At 35.8% G+C, this 21,386-nt stretch overlaps 1 protein-coding gene across 1 annotated transcript in view; it reads right to left on the bottom strand.

The window, feature by feature from the left end:
• The window catches only part of CEP295 (centrosomal protein 295), a 46,052-nt gene extending 25,171 nt beyond the window's left edge, over positions 1-20,881 (bottom strand). Inside the window, 11 exon segments of the mRNA XM_084895440.1 lie at positions 1,526-1,629; positions 1,787-1,876; positions 5,620-5,841; positions 9,103-9,270; positions 9,490-9,673; positions 12,062-12,202; positions 13,945-14,040; positions 17,056-17,149; positions 17,813-17,937; positions 19,351-19,551; positions 20,748-20,881. Coding sequence (XP_084751566.1) covers positions 1,526-1,629; positions 1,787-1,876; positions 5,620-5,841; positions 9,103-9,270; positions 9,490-9,673; positions 12,062-12,202; positions 13,945-14,040; positions 17,056-17,149; positions 17,813-17,937; positions 19,351-19,551; positions 20,748-20,855 — 1,533 coding nt within the window. The 5' untranslated portion in view covers positions 20,856-20,881.
• Between the last annotated feature and the right edge of the window lie 505 nt (positions 20,882-21,386).

Below are 21,386 nucleotides of genomic sequence, written 5' to 3' on the forward strand. Positions count from 1 at the left end.
GAGCTCCCGCCACCGCCACCGCCACTGCACTCGCCAGCCATGAACCTGGCTTCTGGCTGAGCAGTGCTCCCTCTGTGGAGGCGCACTGACCACCAGGAGCAGCTCCTGTCTCTGGTGGTCAGTGAGCGTCATAGCGACCGGTTGTTCCACCGTTCAGTCGATTTGCATATAAGGGTTTTATTATATAGGATAATAAAAGATGATCTTGTTTTCAAAACAAAAATTGTCTCAATCTGAAATTTATCTATTTCTACTCAGGTAATAAACAGTTAAAAATTAATGAGGTATAGCAAGTTCCTATCTTCATTTCCTTCCTTTCCTTCAGGCATAGGAACCACAAAATTTAGCTGTTTAGAGTTCATTTCTGTATTATCTCTAGAACAGCATTATTAATACAAAAGTCACTAGCCACATGTGACTGGGTAAGTGAATTCAAATTAAGTAAAAATTAAAATTCATTTCCTCAATTACACTAGTAATATTTCAAGTATTTAACAGCCCATGTAGCTAGCAGCTACATGGACACAAATATAGAACATTTTCATTACCACAGGAAGTTCTATTGGACAATCATGCTTTAGAATATTGATTAAAAAACATTTATCTGAGAAGAAATACTGGCTCAGAATTTAATTATATAGCTGTATTTTTATAAAAACTATAACTAGAAACTTTCTGGCTTAGTAACAACTAGCTTTTTTCAAGGTAATTTGTATTAAAATAAATATTTTTCCTTATCTGGTTTGGCTCAATAGATAGAGTCCTGGGTTCGATTCCGGTCAAGGGGATGTATCTCGATTGCAGGTTCGCTGGCTCTGGTTAGGGTGTGTACAAGAGGCAACCAATCTATGTGTCTCTCTCACATCGATTTTCTCTTTGAGTCTTCCTCTCCCTTCCACTCTCTCTAAAAATCAATGAAAAAATATCCTTGGCTGAGGATTAAAATAAATAAAGGAAAAGCTGTGTTGAGACTGAATATTGAATATCATATGTAACTGAAAAATTAAAACAAAGAAACAAACCAAAAAAATATTAAATAAATAAAGTCTTTTACTAAAGTATATGGAACCAAAATTATAGATAAGAAGGTTGAATTTAAATTTTCCTTCTGAAATATTATTTTTCAAAAAATCTTTAAAATTACAAAGCCCAGGCAAATGACCAATATTATGACAGGGAACCATTTATTCCACAAATATTTATTGAACTCTTATTATGCATAAAGCACTATACCAGAAATTCTGTAGGGTAAAATACATTTTTAAAAGTCTCTGACTTTAAAAAAGAATACATTTTATAGGAAAAATAAGATATATACAAAAGTATAAAATGCAAAGCAGAAGTCATAAGGGTCAAATGAATAGTACATATGAAGATGAAATGCCTTCTATCAGCTGAATGTGTAAGTCAAGGTAGAATAAACGGTATCAAATGTAGCCAGCTATTAAGACAAATTTCACTGGCCAAACAAAATTAAAGTACCAAGGGGAAGAAAAGACCTTTAAAAACAAAAATTTCAAATTACCTGTTTCTGTCTTGCTGCCATTCTAATTCTGATTGCTTCCTCTTGAGGATGGAGTAGAACTGAACTCTGAGCTACAGCTGTGATTGGCTGGATCTCATTTATTTCTAAGAGGATTCCCAAAACAAAAATTAGTTTTAACAATTTAAATTTTGATACTACTCTAACGCTCTTTATTCATTCATTTCATGAAGTTTTATTAGAAAAAATATTTGAAAAACAAGAAAGTTTAATTTGAGGATGTAAATTAAAAAAAAAAAATACCTTGTTCCTTTTTAGAGTCTGCATCACATGAAGCTGGTTGATCTTCACTAGTGAGTGGTCCAGAGTCAACTGTTAGCATATCACTTTCAACTATAATAAATACATTATTATGAACATATTATCACTGTTAATCTTAAATCTGAACAAAGTAACAAAACTCTGCACTTAGATTAACAATTCATCTTGGTCGACCTGAATGTCTTATTTAAGATCCAGTCGCCTTCCAGATGACCACATATTTTATATATTAAACTTGGGCCTTGCCTAGCCAGCACAACTCAGTGGTGGAACAGAGATCTATGAACCAGGAGATCATGGTTTGATTTCTGATCAAGGCACAAGCCTGGTTTTGGGGATCAATCCCCACTATGGGGCATACAGAAGGATGTCAATCAGGGATTTTCTCTCATCATTGATGTTTCTCTCTCCTACCCTCTTCCTCTCTGAAATCAATAAAAATATAAAAACAACAACAAAAGCCTGGCTAGCGTGGCTCAGTGATTGAGCATCAACCCATGAACCAGGAGGCCACGGTTCAATTTTTTTAAAAATATATTTTATTGATTTTGTATAGAGAGATAGAGAGTTAGAAACATCGATGGGAGAGAGTCATCGATCAGCTGCCTCTTGCACACCCCCCACTGGGGATATGCCCGCAACCAAGGTACATGCCCTTGACCGGAATCGAACCTGGGACCTTTCAGTCCCCAAGCCGATGCTCTATCCATTGAGCCAAACTGGTTTCGGCCCATGGTTCAATTTCAGATAAGGGCTCATGCCCGGTTGCAGGCTCGCTCACCAGTGATGGGCATGCAGGAGGCAGCCAACCAATAATTCTCTCATTACTGATATTTTTCTCTCTCTCTCCCTCTCCTTTCTAATAAAAATATATTTAAAACAACAACAACAACAACAACAACAACAAAAAACACCTTGAGCCTAATATATTATAAGAAGAGAGATGAAAGACTAAAATTGTAAACAAAAAGGAAAAAATGAAGAACCATTAAGAAGGCCTGCTGATAATTTCAAATACAATGGAAAACATAAAATCAGCAAGACACCAAAGTTAAGCAGAAGCTAAAGAAATTTAAAAGTATCTTTGAAATATTTAGATGTTACGATTTTTATGAAACCAGAGCAGAGAAGAAAGTTAAAGCAATCATATCAGGGTAGCAAGAAACGCTGTATTAAATATTCACTCATTCACGCACTTATTCCTTCAGTACCTACTTAAGTGTTGCATGTTAGGGACACTGTGGTAAATAAGAAATGGCCTTAAAGAGGGGTGAGTGGGGACAGAAACATTATATAAGTATCCTAGAGAAAAAGGTAAAATTAGAACCTATAGTAAGTACTATATAAGAAAAATAAAGGGTTCTGCAAGAGTATTAGATTTCTCTTAGGAAATGACACTTAAGCAGAATTTAAAAGTTAAGGAAGGAATCAGCCAGATAAGCAGGTATTAACACCCTGTGAGGTTGGCAAATTCAGGGAACTGAATGAGGATCAAATGGATAAAGTTAAACAAGGGGTAAAATGAAGCAAAATGAGGCTAGAGAAAGGTCACTCATATAAGAACTTTTTCAAAATAACCTCGTTGTGAATTGAGATGAAAGAGGCCCCTTTTATTGCAACTTTGTTGGCCACTCCTTTGTACTGCCTTTGCTGTTCTCCAGCCATCTTCTAAGTGCTGGAGTCCCTCAGGAGCCCTCTTCTACTGAAGTCTCTCTTCTAAGAGTTCTTCCACACCCATGGCTTTAATCATCATATGTATGTCTGACTTCTGAACTTACCTCTCTTGCTTTAAGCTATTCATTTAACTGAACAAGTATTAACTGAGCATCTTTTATGTACAAGGCACTAGTCTATGCTCTGGGATTTAGCAATGAACAAACTCAAGTTCTTACCCTCATGGAGATGACACTGTGGGATTGGAGGGTGCTCAGGAAAAGTATCAAGGTAAGGAGCAAATAAGCAAAAGAGTAAATTTATGGTTCATCAGATGTTGATGAGAAATACAGAGAAAAAACAGGATAAAAGAGATAGGAATTGAAGGGAGGGTGGATGGGGCGAGGGGCTGAACTTGCCTTTTTCTATAGAGTGGTAAGAGAAGGTCTTTCTGAGAGAGCATTATTGAGCAAATGTCTGAAGGAAGTGAGAGTGAATTATTAAAATATCCAAGAGCACTCTAGCCAGAAAGACCAACTGCAAATGCTATGTAAGCCATGTCTGCTGTGTTAAGAATACCAAGTAAGTCCTAACTGGTTTGGCTCAGTGGATAGAGCGTTGGCCTGTGGAGTGAAGGGTCCCAGGTTTGATTCCGGTCAAGGGCATGTACCTTGGTTGTGGGCACATCCCCAGTGGGGAGTGTGCAGGAAGCAGCTGATCGATGTTTCTAACTATCTTCCCTTCCTCTCTGTAAAAAAATCAATAAAATATATTTTTTAAAAAAATACCAAGGAAGCCAATACCTATGGTTGGGCAGGTGTAGAAAAAGAAGTCAGAGAGTGAGGTTGAAAGAAATTATGTGGGAGGGGTGTGTGTGTAGATCACATAAAGCTTTGATTCTAATGTAAGCACTTTGGTTTTTACTGAGTGAAACTGGCAGTTGTTGGAGAGCTTCCCCAGAAGAATGATGAGCTGATTTAACAGGATGAGTCAGGAAAGAGATTATAGCAAGGAGGTACAAAACTGAAAATAAAAGACCTGTTAAGGGTTTACTACAGGAAGCTACACTAGAGAATGAACATAGCTTAAACCAAAATGGTAGGTGGTGAGAAATGGCTGATGGTAAGACTACTAGGATTTGCTGATGATTCAGATGTACGATGTAAAAGAGAAAAACCAGAATAACTAACTTTTGGGCTTAAGCAAAAGAATTTTATTACTAATTATTAAAATATAGAAGACTGTAAGAAAAGCAGTGTTGGGTGGAAGGGGATAGCAAGAGTGGAAAGTTTGAGATGTAATTACTATATAAGGGAAAATGTCAAATAGACATTTAAATGAGTGAAGTTCATAGGAGAGATCAAGCTTAAAAAGACACCCTTGGAAATCATCAGTACATAGATGGTAAGACAAAGTCATGACATTGGAGATGAACTAAGAAGTGTTGATACAAAGAGAAAAGATTTGAGAAACAAGCTCAGGGCAATGACTAGTGGTTGTAGAGATCAGGATAAGCAGCAAAGGAAACCATGGAGGAGTAGCTGTGATATAGGAAAACCAAGAGAGGGCGGGGTCAACAGGTCAAGTGAAGAAATGGTTTCCAAAAGGCTTCCTGTTGTACTCGGAATAAAATCCAAATATGGATGAGTCACTACTTTTGGAAGCCTGGTAGCAAAGTATTTCCATACAAATACAATCACATTTAAAAAAAACACAGAAGACAAAATTCTAAGAATAAGAACATAATACAGTACACTCAAAAGCTGTTAACATGTTCATCTCCTTTGGTTCTCTCAAGAGTTGTTCCTAAGGAAATAATTTAAAGTAAGGGCAAAGATTTTGCTAAAAGAATGCTCACTGCAGCACAAGAAATACCAAGAAAAATTAGAAATAGCCGTCTCAATAAGAGAAAACTGGTTAAAATTTTATATTGGATATTACTGACTTTATTTTGAGAGGGAGAGAGAAACATCAGTGTGAGAGAGAAACATGGATCAGTTGCCTCCTGTATGCGCACCAAATGGGAACTGAACCCACAACCTTTTGGTATAAGGACACTGCTCCAATCCACTGAGCCACTGTGCCAGTGCAGAAATGAGCATATTTTAAGTAACTTAGAAAGGGTGTATGGACTACAAAATGAGACTACTGGACAGACACACCTTGCTCCTGCCTAGAGGATAATGTTCCCTCTTCAATAGTAGTTGTTTCTGATTCAAATGTTGGTGCTTTACTCTCAGTTTCACCAACAGTTGTAGTCATTTCACTTTCATCCTCAGACATGGATTTAATTGTCCATAGAGATTTCTGGTTTCGGATCTTATTTAATAATTTTTTAAAAATAATTTTTGAAGGGAGTGGCTGGGTCTTCATTGCCAAGGGAACTAAAAGAAAAGAAAAAAAAATTATTCAGCATCTATTATATACCCAGTAAATTATTCTATCTTTATACCTAGTTACTGCTACAAGTACTAGTTAAAACAAAAGCACAACTTTATTTCCCTCACATTTATAATTTAACAGTATGTACAATGCTATTCAAACCCAATCACAATTTTATAACCAGGAATAATATTTTTAACTTAAATTTAATAAAGACACCAAAATTAAACTATTTCCTAACAAGCATCTATCACAAATTTGAAGTTGAAAAATGTATCAGTAACATGTTTATTCTGTTTGAAGACAGAATGCATACCTCTTAATTTGTAAGATTAACTTTGAAAATATGTGTTGTAAGGTTCTATATGCTAGAGGATATAGTTGGTTCTGTACTTAGTAGCTACAGAGAAAGACATCAGCATTAGAACCTTGAAACCAAATCACAAGCTCCCAAAGTACTCCTGGTAGTTTCTGGGAAAATTTCTTCCACTTATCATCATAAAGAAATCCATGTAGCCCTAGCTGGTTTAGCACAGTGGATAGAGCGTCGGCCTTCAGACTGAAGGGTCCCAGGTTTGATTCTGGTCAAAGGCACATGCCCAGGTTGTGGGCTCGATCCCCAGTGTGGGGCATGCAGGAGGCAGCCAATCAATGATTCTATCTTTTTAAAAAATATGTATTTTATTGATTTTTTTTACAGGGAGAAAGGGAGAGAGATAGAAGTTAGAAACATTGATGAGAGAAACATCAATTAGCTGCCTCCAACACATCCCCTCTTGGGGATGTGCCCGCAATCAAGGTACATGCCCTTGACCGGAATTGAACCAGGGACCTTTCAGTCTGCAGGCCAACGCTCTATACACTGAGCCAAACCGGTCTCGGCAAATGATTCTCTTATCAGTGATGTTTCTATCTCTCTCTCTCCCCTCTCCCTTCTTCTCTGAAATATATATATATTTCATATATATTTATATATATATATATAAAGATCCCTGTAGTTAAAAATTCTTAAGTTGTTTCCTCAAAAACATCCTTCCATATGAGCTGATAGTACAATTCCAAAACTCAGTACAATACTAACAATTCTTTAAGGGGACAAAACTGTGTTTTGAATGCATATAGTGTTCTGACTTAATAAAATTTAAGAAATTTACAGAGGTGGAAAACTGGCAGACTATAGTTTTGACTAACATATGTTTTTCTTTAAACTTTCTTAATCATAACTTACATGTACAATAAATTTTACATTTATCTATATAACACCATCCAGAGCCTTATGTGAAACATTTCAAAAACTCCTTCATGCCGGGACCGGTTTGGCTCAATGGATAGAGCATCGGCTTGGGGACTGACGGGTCCCGGGTTCGATTCCGGTCAAGGGCGTGTACCTTGGTTGCAGGCATATCCCCAGTAGGGGGTATGCAAGAGGCAGCTGATCGATGACTCTCTGTCATCGATGTTTCTAACTCTCTCTCTCTCTCCCTTCCTCTCTGTATAAAATCAATAAAATATATTTAAAAAAAAACAACAAAAAAAAAACAAACTCCTTCATGCCCCTTCCAGTCAACACTCCCCTAAAGATAATCACTATGCTGCCTTGAGACCACATTATTTTTGCCTGTTTTTCCCTTTAATTTTATATAAATATGGATTTACATTTAGGTATTTTATTTTTACCTGGCTTCTTTCACTCATCATTTAAAAACAATAGCATTCCTAGGGGTTTTTTTTTTTTTGAAAAATCAAGAAAATTAGCAACACCGAACCAGCAATCCCAAATGGGATCAGCAGGAGTTGAAAAATGACTGTCCTTTTAGATAAGGCAAGCTGTGCAACTCTGACAAACTACAGATCTGAATGATATTCCCAATGAAAACAGCTCAAAGAGCCAAAGGAAACAGTCAAGTATCTTCTTAAAGGTACTGCTGATCTGGCAAGAAAAGAAAAGATTCTGCAGAGGCCAAAAATAAAATTTAAGTAGGAATTCTGGAAAACAAGTGAGCCCTGAAACCACCTTCTGAAGTTAATGCCAAACCACAATGACTTTGGACAGCAGTGTGGGCCTAGGGACAGGGACAAAGCCTAGAGCCCTCACCCAATAAGTCCAAGAGGAGATCCACATAAAGTTGGAAGCCTAAAGGGCTACCTACCTACAGTGTACGGTAGAAATGATGAAAAAGACTGAGTGGTTTTGAACAAAGGCCAAAGTGGTTTGGCTCAGTGGCTAGAGCATCGGCCTAAGGACTGAAGGGTCCCAGGTTCGATTCTAGGTATAGGGGTAAAAAGAGGTCAAAATGAAGAGGACTTAGTCTTGAAGCAGATATAGTATAAAAGAACGGGAGGTGTCAGTGGCAAACATTGGTCTAGCTTGGACAACTGCACACTGTGTTATCATCTATATATATAAAAGTCTAATATGCAAAGTGTCCCCCTCAGGAGTTTGACCTAGAGTTCGATCACGGGGAAGCGTGGAACAAAGGAAGGCCCCGGCCAGCAGCAGGAAGGCCCAGATTAGTCCAGATCACCAGCCAGGCCTAAGGACCTGACCCGTGCATGAATTTCATGAACCAGGCCTCTAGTTTACTATAGATGAGGAAGACAGGAAAACAAAGTTTCTGGAGTCAAGAGATGATCAATTTGCTGTTAAGATATTGAGTTTTAAGTACTTGTGATAAGGTTTAAAATGGTGGAGACAGAGATGAAGTTTAGAAAAGAGATCTAAGTGTGTGCTATTTATTACACACTTAGTGCCTAGCTATAATTAAAACAGTAGGATTTCTTGGGTGATCTGATGAAAGTCTAAAAAAAATGCATACTTTTCAAATGTATTCAGAGTATACGTACATATGAATAAAAGAACTTTACTCCTATGTATATGAAAAGGATTATTAATAATGGAAATCTGCCAAAACCGGTTTGGCTCAGTGGCTAGAGCATCGGCCTAAGGACTGAAGGGTCCCAGGTTCGATTCTGGTCAAGGGCATGTACTTTGGTAGGGAGTGTGCAAGAGGCAGCTCATCGATGTTTCTCATTGATGTTTCTAACTCTCTATCCCTCTCCCTTCCTCTCTGTAAAAAAATCAATAAAATATATATCAAAAATAATAATAATGGAAATCTGTAAATGCTGTTTCCTCCTTCCATCACTCCTATTCCCATTAAGCACTGTTGCACTCAAATTAGACCAGACTTTTCTAACTGTTGGCAAATGATTAGCATTTTGTTCTATGAAACACTAATATTCAATTTTGAAGAAGTTTTTACCATATGCTTCACCAGGACTTATTGTTTCAAGTTCTGTCACTGTAGGTTTTTCAGTTTCATCTAAATTTTCATGTTCCATTGAAAGGTCCAGTTCTTCATCTTGGATCTGATCAGTCACAGTGGGCAAAGGTTCTGGTTCAAGGTGCAAAATCAGGTTTCCTTTCACCTCTCAATAAAGAAATACAGAGATAAGTCTCCATTCCAAAATGACTAAAAAGAACTTAAGCATAAAAATTTAAAGGCCATTATAGTTTCTAAGTCTAAAACATGAGGACCTCTTTCAAACAAACAACTTATTTCAAAATAAAAACTGCTTCATCAATGCAAACCTATTTTCCTACGAAGACATTTAAAGGCACCATTGGAAGTTTACTGAAAATATCTTACTCCTGTCTGCGTTGTACATGTCTTCAAAGGCAAATTCGAGCTCTCTCTGCCAGTCTTCTTTCATTTCACTGCGTTTGTATGGAAGTGCAACTAGTTGTGGTGGCATCTGTGCTACAGTCTGTCTCCTACGTGCCAGATCCTCTTGCTGTAGCTCTTTGAGTTCTTTCATTAGTTTCTCTTGATTCTTCAAGAATAAAGAGATTTCATTAACAATAGCTGAGGCACACACTTGGGATATTAATATTAACAGCGAGGGAAAAGTGGAGAAATCATGAGAAACAGGGCTAGGAGTTCCTTTCCCTCCTCTACCATTTCTTATGCCACAAAAAGACATTAATTTATTCATTCAAAAAAATATTTACTAAATGTCAGATACCACTGATGTTAGAGAAGCAATCTCATCCCTAACCTAAAGAGCAGCAAACAGGGAATTAATACTCTGTCAGTAAGGACTCTAAGTACTGATTACACCACAAAGCTTCAAAAGTATCTACCAGTTACAGTTCTCCTTTCTCAGGATAGTCATGAAGTCAGGCTCTATATAAGTAGGCTCTATAGAAGTGCCACGCTCCTGCAGTGCACTCTGTACCAGTTCTCCTTGTAGACAGCGGCATATACCAGTCTTAGGTAGGCACCAGGACCCAGAGTGCCTGTGGCTTAATAGATGGTACTTATTACATCATACTCCTGGAATCACCATGATTAAAGGGGATCTATATATATCTCTTTAAGCTGAGAGTCTAGCTAATTTGCAAATTTAAGCAGGAGTTTCAGTGAAGCAGGATTTTGGTGGTAGAAGCTAAAGAGGGAGCATAAGAGAAGACTTCTGATTCCTTGGGATGAAGATTTAGCCCAGTAAAAGTGGGTGAAGGAGAAGGCATGTAAGAAAGTAACAACTACAGTACAAAGGTATGGAAATGAAGACACAGGGTATTCAGAAAAAGTACACTGTTCATTATAGGTAGAACATAAAGGGCAGGGATATTCAAGGAAAAAAGATAAAGTTGAAAGGGCAAGTAGCAGCCAAACACTAGTTATAATAGACACTAGACACCAGCAAGAAATATAGTCCCAGGGCACAATGGGATCTACAGCAAAAAGGTTCAGAAAGAGGGAAGGAAATGCTCTAGTAGTAATGAGATTGCATAGTTTGATGACATTTTTGTGTAAAAGACACTAAGTCTGAAAAAAGGTGGACAGCCTGTATAACAAAGTGTTTGTCAAGTGATTACATATGCACACTACTTATTCTTATATAAAGTTTAAAATATTTTGTCATTTGGAGATAAAATATCTCCAATTTTTTTTTTTTTTTTTTGCCATGCCCTGAAAAAGAATCAGATTACGAAATCACTTCATTTACTTTAAGTTTCAAATAATTAACTTCTTATTCAATTAACTTCTAAGTTATTTAAGTAAGTATACTATTCTTGGTTCGCCGAAAGCCTGGCATATTATTTACTTGAATTATTTATAGTATCTACCACCAACAACGATAAAATTATTGTGAGCTTATGAAAATTCTAGGCACAATCCTAGGAGCTTTATTCAATTCACTTGATCCTCACAAAACAGATCATGAAACAGAGCTCAGAGAGCTTCGGTAACTGCCTAAGATCAGTGGAGGAGCGAAGGGACAAAAATCTAGGGACAAAAATCTGTGGAGTCCACTTACTTCACCACTAGACACTTGATTTGTGGAGGAGTGCTCGGTTTACGATGCTTTCACAATTTTTTCTATAGGTTTAAGCCTTAGATAAGCCTAATTCAGACATTCAGTTATTTTAGTCATAACTTATTCCCACTTTATAACAGCTAAATATTTAAGGGAGAAGGTAATAATTCAGTTCAAACTATACAAATGAACTTTAATAAGATAGGCTTTTTACCAATGTCACCTCAAAAAATTCAATTTTAAAAAAAGACAGGCATTTGATTCTTACAGAAGCACTTAAAAAACTTCAGATAAGCATTTAAAAAAATCCAAATGCATGGGTCAAATTCAAAACATAAATTTAGACTTCTAAAAGGATTAATTATTTCTATGCTGTTGCAAGAATAAACACTTTCTGAATAGGCATGACAAAAGCGAGGCTGAAACTATGAAGCCAGTTTTCATTATACATATTCTGCAGATCTGCAACAATCACATTTTCAAAGCTGCTTGACATAGTCATGACTCCACCTTTGAATCAACACTCTGCGAAGCCAACAAGTGCTCTGCTCAATAAATATTCAATGAGTTGAATTCTAGAATTTACAGAGCACAAATTAGGAAAGTGATTCATTCCTTCTCAGGCTATTTTTTAACTGATTAAAATATTTAACTTTTAATAAATTCATCATTAGTAAAAATTTTAGAACACCAATATATTATTAGTGAGAACAGCTTCACCCAACCTGAATTTGAAACAAGAGGTAAGAGAAGTTGGGGAAATTTGAAATCGTATGATTCAGAGGCTATATTTTCACATTCGTCGCACCTCCTTACTTTGAGCCCATATACTAATAATTCTGTAATGCTATCGGTTAAGTCTGTCAGTAGTGGTCAGAGTGAGAATTTAATTCTTACTTGAGCCAAATGGATCTTTTTCATTGCTTGGAAACCCCGTACATGTGCCTTTTCAGTCTGCTCCATTCTCTCTTTCTCTGATTGTTTTTGTACTTCTTCCAGTCTTTTAGCTTCTTCTTCAGCAGCCAAATGAGGATCTGGCTAGCAGTCAATCAGTAACATTTTAGGCAATTAAAAAGTGTAAAACAAACCAATAGTTAAAAAAAACAAAACAAAATAAAATCATGTTTTATTACTTAAATAAAATTAAATGATCAAGCCCTAGTGGGTTTGGCTCAGTGGATAGAAAGTCAGCCTGCGGACTGAAGGGTCCCAGGTTCTATTCCAGTCAAGGGTACATGCCTGGGTTGTGGGCTCAGTCCCCAGTTGGGGGTGTGCGTGTGTGCAGGAGCCAGCCAATCAATGATTCTCTCTCATCATGATGTTTCTATCTCTTTCCCTTTCCCTTCCTCTCTGAAATCAACAAAAATTATTTTTTTAAAAATTAGAGTTGAATTTGAATGCCCACAGCATGTATCTATGACAAAGACGAAATTGTTACTGTAAAGTTTTGCAAGTTAATTTCAAATCAGATTACACTATAACAGTGATTTTCGACTAGTGTGCCACAAGAGGTTTCAAAATATGCAATACCTAACTATTTATTTATTCAGGAGCTTTGACCTCTTTTCCTTACATTGAAAAAAAAAAAAAAAAAAAAAGAAACAGCCAACACACAACAGCTGTCCAGTGTGAATGAATCAAAATTATACCTATTTTTTTTTGCCAGATCAGCAAAAAAATGTAATTATTTTTTGATGCATCACAGAATTTTAGTAATTAGGTTATGTGTGCCGTGAGATGAAAAAGCTTGAACATTGCTGCATTATACTTATCCAAACACATTTCTCTATCATTTTTTGTTAAGTAGAGAAATCCCATTAAGACAACTGATGCTGGAAGGTAGTAGTAAAGAAACCACAAACATCAAAAATCATATAAGTCATTTAGAAAAGCACTGAGATCTATTTTTAATTTTCAGTCAACGTCTGCTGCTTGGCTTCAGCATCAAGAAGATCAAATCACATAAAAAAACACAACCCTATTTAATATAATTTCTGCCTTCCTAGAATTTGCACTCAACCAATGATTATGTGATTGTAGTCAGCCATCACATTCATTAACATAACAATAGTAATACTAAGGAGGGGGAGAGGCACATAACGTGAATTCTTATATCTGAATATTCATTTTCAATCTTGGTAAACATTCCAAATGTAACCTTAAGTACAAATCTTCTAAGTATTTTGTATGTTGAAATTGTATTCATCAGTTTAAATAATTAATGATGAACATGAAAACTCTCTATATACACTGAGTGGCCAGATTATTATGACCACCTGACATTTGTAGGCAAATTAGCTGTACAGTGCATCAGATGGGATATGGAAGCCGAAGGCCTGTTCAAATACCTTTGCTGTCTGCAGTTACCATGATAAAACATGTCAAAGGTACTATGATAAATTCATTAATGGATTAACTACATTTCCTTTTGGTGATGAAATCATGGGAGTTTTTCCTATCATTTAGGTTGGCATCTATAATTCCAAAATTTTCACAAAGAGCATATATTATTTTGATTAAATAAGTTCTAAGATTTGCTATTTTAAAATATAACCATCCAAATAGCTAACTCCTTTCATTCATATTAAACCTCATTCATATTAAAAATGACATGATAATTCAAAACATATTTGAAATATTTTTAAAAACATTATTACTCTGTGATGGTTAGTTGAATTGTGGTATTTTGTCATCTGGAAACAACTTACAAGAAACTAGATATAACTCAATTCAATGAACAGAATAAAATGAGGAAAATGAACAAACATTAAGTCAATCACCTGTTCTGTGTCTGTCTCTCTATTCACAAAAGCATAAAGATGATGGTAGGTAGAACTATTGGTTTTCACGTTAGAAGTTCTCTTTACTTCAATGTTCTGAAAAAATTGAACATAGGAAATAGGTTGTTAGGTTAAAAGCATTAATTTTCATTTAAAGCTAGATCCAATACAAGAAAATTTATTTTGTATTTTCATCAGTTATACTTATTTTTTTCACATGGGATCATATCCTGTATTTCCATTAAAATGGAATTAAGATTTAAAAGCTAGATAATATTTAGAAAAAAGTATTACAGAAGTGATGCTGTATAGTTTAATACATCACATCAGGAGGCATATAAATTGCTCTATTATCGATTCTAAGTTTGATAATTCGGTTACAGTGCTAAATGCTCACTAAATGCTCACTGATAAAGAGTAAGTTCTCTTTTCTTTTTTCAAACAGAAGTAGGCCAATGAATAAATGTAGAAGGATGGATATATTCTGGTGCCGAAGTATCATCTCTCAGATTACCTGGTAATCCTATATAATAAAAGGCTTAATATGCAAATCGACCGAATGGCAGAATGACTGGTCACTATGACACACACTGACCACCAGGGGGCAGACATTCAACGCAGGAGCTGCCCCCTGGTGGTCAGTGCGCTTCCATTGGGGAGCACTGCTCAGCCAGAAGCCAGGCTCACAGCTGGCAAGGGCAGTGGCAGGAGCCTCTCCTGCCTCTGTAGCAGCGTTAAGGACTGTGAGAAGGTGCAGGCTGTGCTGAGGGCCTCTCTCCCCCTACCTCCCAGTGCATGAATGTTGTGTACCAAGCCTCTAGTTGAAGAGAAAAATATACCTTTATGATGGATATCTTTTATAGACATGACCATAACCAAGCCAGATAAATACAGAACATGAGAAACTAGTCTAGTCTCTTCAAACCAGTCCCTTCAAAAAGTCTGAAATAAAGGACTTGTGGGAGGTAGTGCTCTATATTAACAGAGACCAAAGAAATAAAACAAACAGAAGCAATAGGTGAACCTTGGCTTGGATCCTGGTTTGGAAAAAAAAAAAAAGTCCTAGCTGGTTTGGCTTAGTAATAGAGAATTAGTCTGTGGACTGAAGGGTCCCAGGTTTGATTCTGGTCAAGGGCACATGCCCGGGTTGCAGGCTCAATCCCCAGTAGGGGGATATGCAGGAGGCAGTCGATCAATGATTTTCATCATTGATGTCTCTATCTCTCTAAGCTGTAAGATATGACAATTTAGGGGCAATTGGAAAATTCCGATTACTAACTAAATATTAAATGGATTTAAGGAATTAATGTTAATTTTCCTAAGGTGTTACTGTGACGGCATAAGAGAATATCCTTATTCTTACAAAAAGCATACAGAAGTATTTAGGGTGAAATGTCATATCTACAATTTACATTCAAATGTATACATATATGCACAACTATATGAAATCTATACACAAGGCAAATGGCTATTTATTGTACTTTTCTAACTTCTCTGTATTTTGAAATTTTCATAATAAAAAGCTGTGGGGGAGTCTACATCCAACATATAATTCATATCTGGTAAATCATTGTTTTTCTTGCTTTTTGTAAATTTTTTACTTTGGTTTTCCAGGAACATTAGGAATTATGACAATGGTAAATCATGGGATCACAGATAAAATACCATCTGTCTTTTAACATGGTACTTAGGGAGTGACTGAAATCTGACTCTTCCATTTGAATGTTGGATCAAATGTTACATGGCAGATGGCTCAACATAAAAGCAGGAAGGCTGACATTAAAGGCTTAAGAGGTGAGTACTGGGTACTTATATTGACCATACATACATAAAATATATGTGTATATACAACTAAGTTAGACATTTTTGTATTTGCGTAAGTTTTTCCTTTTTTAATTAACTTCTTAGGTAAAAATAACTAATTTTGATAATCATCCAAATAGCCATTCCAATATCCACCAAAAGCTAATGTGAACAAGAGAATTGTTATCTTTTAATTTCCACTTAATAAAATTGTTCAAAATGATATTTATATAAACTTATTAACTTATGAACTAATCTCTTTATCTTATAATATGGTAACTATGTACAATAGCCAAATCCTAAATGTGAAAAAGTCTACAGAGCAAATAATCCAGTTTTTAAAAAATAAAGGGCATTTTAAAAATATATATATTTTATTTAAAATATATATATTTTATTGATTTTTTACAGAGAGGAAGAGAGAGGGATAGAATTAGAAACATCGATGAGAATCATCGATCAGCTGCCTCTTGCACGCCCTCCACTAGGGATGTGCCTGCAACCAAGGTACATGCCCTTGACTAGAATTAAACCTGGGACCTTTCAGTCCACAGGCTGACGCTCTATCCACTGAGCCAAACCAGTTTTGGCACAAAGGGCATTTTTAAAGATAAAAGACATCTACAGGTTTTCAAGTAACCAAAAATATTTTTAGATAACTGGGAAAAACTGAAAACGGACTGTGTTTTAATATATTTTTATTGATTTCAGAGAGGAAGGAGAGGGAGAGAGATAGAAACATCAATGATGAGAATCATTGATTGGCTGCCTCGTGCATGCCTCCCTTCTGGGGAATGAACCTGAAACCTAGACATGTGCTAAGACCAGGAATGAAACTCACCTCTTGGTTCATAGGTCGACACTCAATCACCGAGCCACACTGGCTGGATCACACACTTTATTTTAGATTATATTCGGAACAATATTAGTATTGTTAAAAAAAAAAAAAAAAAAAAAAAAAAAAAGGTCCTAATACAGTAGAGATACATACTATTTACTCCAGATATATGCATGTGTTACTTGTACAATTAAAATTAAGTCAGGCCCTGGTCAGGTAGCTCAGTTGTTTAGATCACTGACAGGATATGCCAAGGTTGTAGGTTCAATCCCCATTCAAAGGACATATAAGAATCAACCAATGAGTGTATAAACAGGTGGAACAACAAATCCATGTTTTTCTGTCTCTCCTTAAAATTCAATAAATTAAAAAAAAAAAAAAAAAAAGCAAATGATATTTTGATCTGCACTGAATTCTAATAGTCAAGAATTATTATAACCTAGTTCTTCTTAACACTCAAAGTAATTCACCTCAAAAAGACTTGGAGGAGGAGGTGGCAGACTTGTAATTTTGGCAGACCTTTCTTTTTCTGCAAGCAGTGCTTCCTTTCGAGCTTTTATGTGCCTTAAAAAAACAAAAGATGGCATAAATTACTTTCTCAGACAATATTACAGTACATCCCTGAAGATTAAAAATATATAGGCCACAGGATCTCAAGAAATCCTCCAATCTGATCCCATAAGCTCAGTGTGTTATTTAACAAACAGTCTATACACAGCAGATATTAAGAAATTGTTTACCAAGAGTAAGACAGTGGGGACTAGTCCAATGAACATTTAATGTGCACTAGTTGAGGGCTACCAAAAAAAAAATAAAATAAAATAAAATAAAATAAAAAAATGGGCCACTACATAAAATGACTATTGCTGACTAGTAATAACAGGCTCTTTCATTTTTACAGTATACTAAAATACTCATTAATGACTTCCAAAGAGTCTACAACCTTTTAATGTTCTTAATCGCACTGATATTTTTTCTTTTTTTTCCACATCAGAGGCAGAGAGATTTTGGTTGACATGCATTCTGAACTAGCCATACATTTCTATATAATTTAGTAATTGTTGCTAAAGTCATTTGTTACTATGTTCACCTACCTAAGCACACACCCCACCCCATTATTTTTAAAAACCAAATTAACAACTCAATGGGTATACTGTGAATTTTTTTAAATAGCTGCTTAAACCATATCCACTTCAGTAGAGAATATGATAAAAATTATTACTTTACCAGGTTTTTCGTTTAATCGACATTTCTTTCTGATTTTTCTGTATTTTCAGGGCCTCTTTATGCCTCAGTTCTGCTTTTCTTTTTCTTTCTGCTGCCCTCTGTGCCAGAGCATTCAAATCAGGTTCCTAAAAATAGATACAAGATGTTAAATCATGTAATTCAGGGTTAAAAGGTAGCATTACAGTATAATCCTTGGTTGCTTCCCAAGTCAGAGCAAAAATCATGAATGTGAATGACGGAAGTTTAGGAATCACTGAACTAAAGCACAAATCTCCAAGGTATGCCAATATTTTCCAATCATAAATCAAAATAAAAAACAACATAAGGTTAATGGGGCAGTTTGAAATACTAAGTTCTACTTTGCCTCTTTGAAAGTCATCAAAAATTTTTTACTGTGTAAATAAAATCCAAGTGTATATACATTCAACTATATATGTATTAGAGATAAGAGAAATGATAATGAAATGAGAAATTTGAATTCAACCCACTGAATCTGTCCAAAATACTCAAAAACAACTTCTGATTAAGAAAGTTACTAATTTTTTTTATTACCCAGACAGTTAAGACTGGAAGATGCCGAAACCGGTTTGGCTCAATGGATAGAGTGTAGGCTTGGGGACTGAAGGGTCCCGGGTTTGATTCCAGTCAAGGGCATGTACCTTGGTTGCGGGCATATACCCAGTAGGGGGTGTGCAAGAGGCAGCTGATCGATGACTCTCTCTCATCGATGTTTCTAACTGTATCTCTCTCCCTTCCTCTCTGTACAAAATCAATAAAATATTAAAAAAAAAAAAAAAAAGACTGGAAGAGAATGAAATATTATAGGAAGATAGCACTCGCCGGTTTGGCTCAGTAGATAGAGTGTCAGCTTGAGGACTGAAGGGTCCCAGGTTTGATTTTGGTCAAGGGCATGTACCTCAGTTGCAGGCTCGATCACCGGCCCTGCTTAGGAATCCTGTGTGAGGCAATTCTACGAGTCTCTCTAATGTGGATATTTCTCGAATTCTCTCTCCCCCTCCCTTCCATTCTCTCTAAAAATCAATAAGAGCCCTAGGTGGCTTGGTTCAGTGGATAGAGCATCAGCCTGGGACTGAAGGGTCCTGGATCCATTTCTTGTCAGGGGCACATGCCCAGGTTGCAGGCTTGATCCCCAGTAAGGGGCGTGAAGGAGGCAGCCGATCAGTGATTCTTTCTCATCATTGTTGTTTCTATCTCTTCCTCCCTCTCTGAAGTCAACAAAAATATATTTTAAAAAATCAATGGAAAACTATCCTCAGGTGAAGATTAACACACACACACACACACACACACACACACACACACTAAACATTACAGAAAGATGAGTTTACTTGACACGACTCTTACTAGAAAATGAACCTAGCAGCATTCTTAAATGACGTTAAATTTAAAAAGTTCAGGATGCCCAAAACAAATTCTATATATGAAACATTTTTTGTCAGACAAACATTTAACAAGTATAATTTGCTTTTAACCAAAATTACTACCACAGACAGGCAGTCATATCACCGGTCACTTACATTTTCTTTGGCTTGTTGGTGTCCCTCTCCCATACTTCTTAAACTTGCCAAATACAGTTTTTCCAAGTTGTTTATTTTCTGAGTCTGTGATTCTTCCCATTCTGCCCTCAGTGCCTCTGCCAAATTATTAAATTGCTGATATCTCCTTTGTTTTATATCTTCTCTTCTCTGTAAAGCAATATCCCTTTCTTGTTCTCGAACCTGAAGAATTAATATTTAGCAGATATATAAAAAAAAGAATACTTAAACCTTTTCTGAAAAGCTATTTGGAAACAGAAATTTAAGTTAATTTTTGTTAGATCTATCAATTCTCCTGAATATTCATTAGATAAGTTCTATGTAAAGCAAAAAAAAAAAAAAAAAAAATCCAAGTGATATAGGAAAAAACCCCTAAAATTTCAAGACATCTTCTAAAGTTTCCTAAATGATTAGCTATAATATTCCTCAAGCCCTAATGGTACTGCCATTATCGTCTAAAAACCTAATTTAAGAGGCTAAAATGGGTAAGCATGATTCAATAAAATATATAGCCCAGGTGATTATAGACAGAGCTAGATAAGAATTCCCTATCTGTGGTACATCATCCCCAATTTCAGGCAGAATGGCACCTAAAATATGCTTCACAAAGACTTAACTTACTCTAAAGCAGTGGTTCTCAACCTTTCTAATGCCGCGACCCTTTAATACAGTTCCCCATGTTTTGTTGACCACCAACCATAAAATTTTTTTCGTTGCTACTTCATAACTGTGTTTTCTGATGGTCTTAGGTGACCCAGCTAGCAGTTCTCAACCTGTGGGTTGCCTAAGACCAACGGAAAACACAGATATTTACATTATGATTCATTAACAGTAGCAATAAAAATAATTGTATGGTTGGGGGTCACCATAACATGAGGAACTGTATTAAAGGGTCACAGCATTAGAAAGGATGAGAACCACTGCTCTAAAGACTTCTAGAAAAGAAAAATCTACGAGTTCATAATAAATTTGTTTCAGCAGCTAATAATCTTTTCTTTGAGTCTTCAAAGTCATCCTAATCTTTATCAGCTGAACATCATTTAAAAAATATTTAAAGAACTAACTTCTAATAGTTATTGAGTCAACTCACCCCATCCTCAAATTCTTCTTCAATATATTTACCATTTTGGTCTATTTTTCAAATGTTCCAAAACTAGTTAGTATGCAAGAATCAGGACTTTTGTACAGCAAGAAAGGTGTTATTTTTTTTTCCCTTTTACATTTTTTTATTAAATTATCTGTGTACATATTTTAACTTTGCTCCCCCCCCCCCAAGAAAGGTTTTTAAATGCAACATTTTACGTAGAACACTTTAATGTAAAAAATACTAAAAAATGGGAGATTACAGAATGTGAAACTTTATTTCAAATAAATCTTACCTGAAGCAATCTTAGTTTTCGTCTTCTCTCATAATCTTCTTTTAAAATGAAGGCTTCCTCATTAGGACTCAATCTCATCTTGCCAGCATTCACTACCTTTCTTTTCATTTCTGTGTTCTTTAAATAAAACGGTTCTGAATTTTTAAAAAGGAAAAGTCTATTAAAATAGGGCAGCAAAGATAATTTTTAACAAGTATATTTGACGAGTAAGGACTGTGTACATGCAAATAACATATTTGGGTAAACAAAGTCCAAATTATTTATAAACATCAATTATTAATGCAGCACTTAAACCAGTGATTCTCAGATAGATGGGAAGGAGTAAGTGAAGGATAATCAGAAGTACTTGAAAAAAATGTTCTCCATCTACAGCAGATTATCGTTTACCTAGCTTAGGAACCTGACTTATTCCTAATTGGGATTTCCAAATTACTTGGCTTAAAGGCAAAAAAGCCCAAAGACTTAAAGAGATGTGTTAGCGCAGAATAAATGTTTTCACAGTTACCGCTGTAACTGCAAGGGCTCCTGGTCTCTAGATTCAACTTGCAATCTGTTATATACAACTTGATCACCTATCAACCGCTGAGCAGTAAACAATTCTTCAACAACTACAATGGATGATTTTAAAATAAATATTTT

The sequence above is a fragment of the Pipistrellus hanaki genome, assembly GCF_964339955.1.
Source record: "Pipistrellus hanaki genome assembly, chromosome: 9".
Lineage (NCBI taxonomy): Eukaryota > Metazoa > Chordata > Mammalia > Chiroptera > Vespertilionidae > Pipistrellus > Pipistrellus hanaki.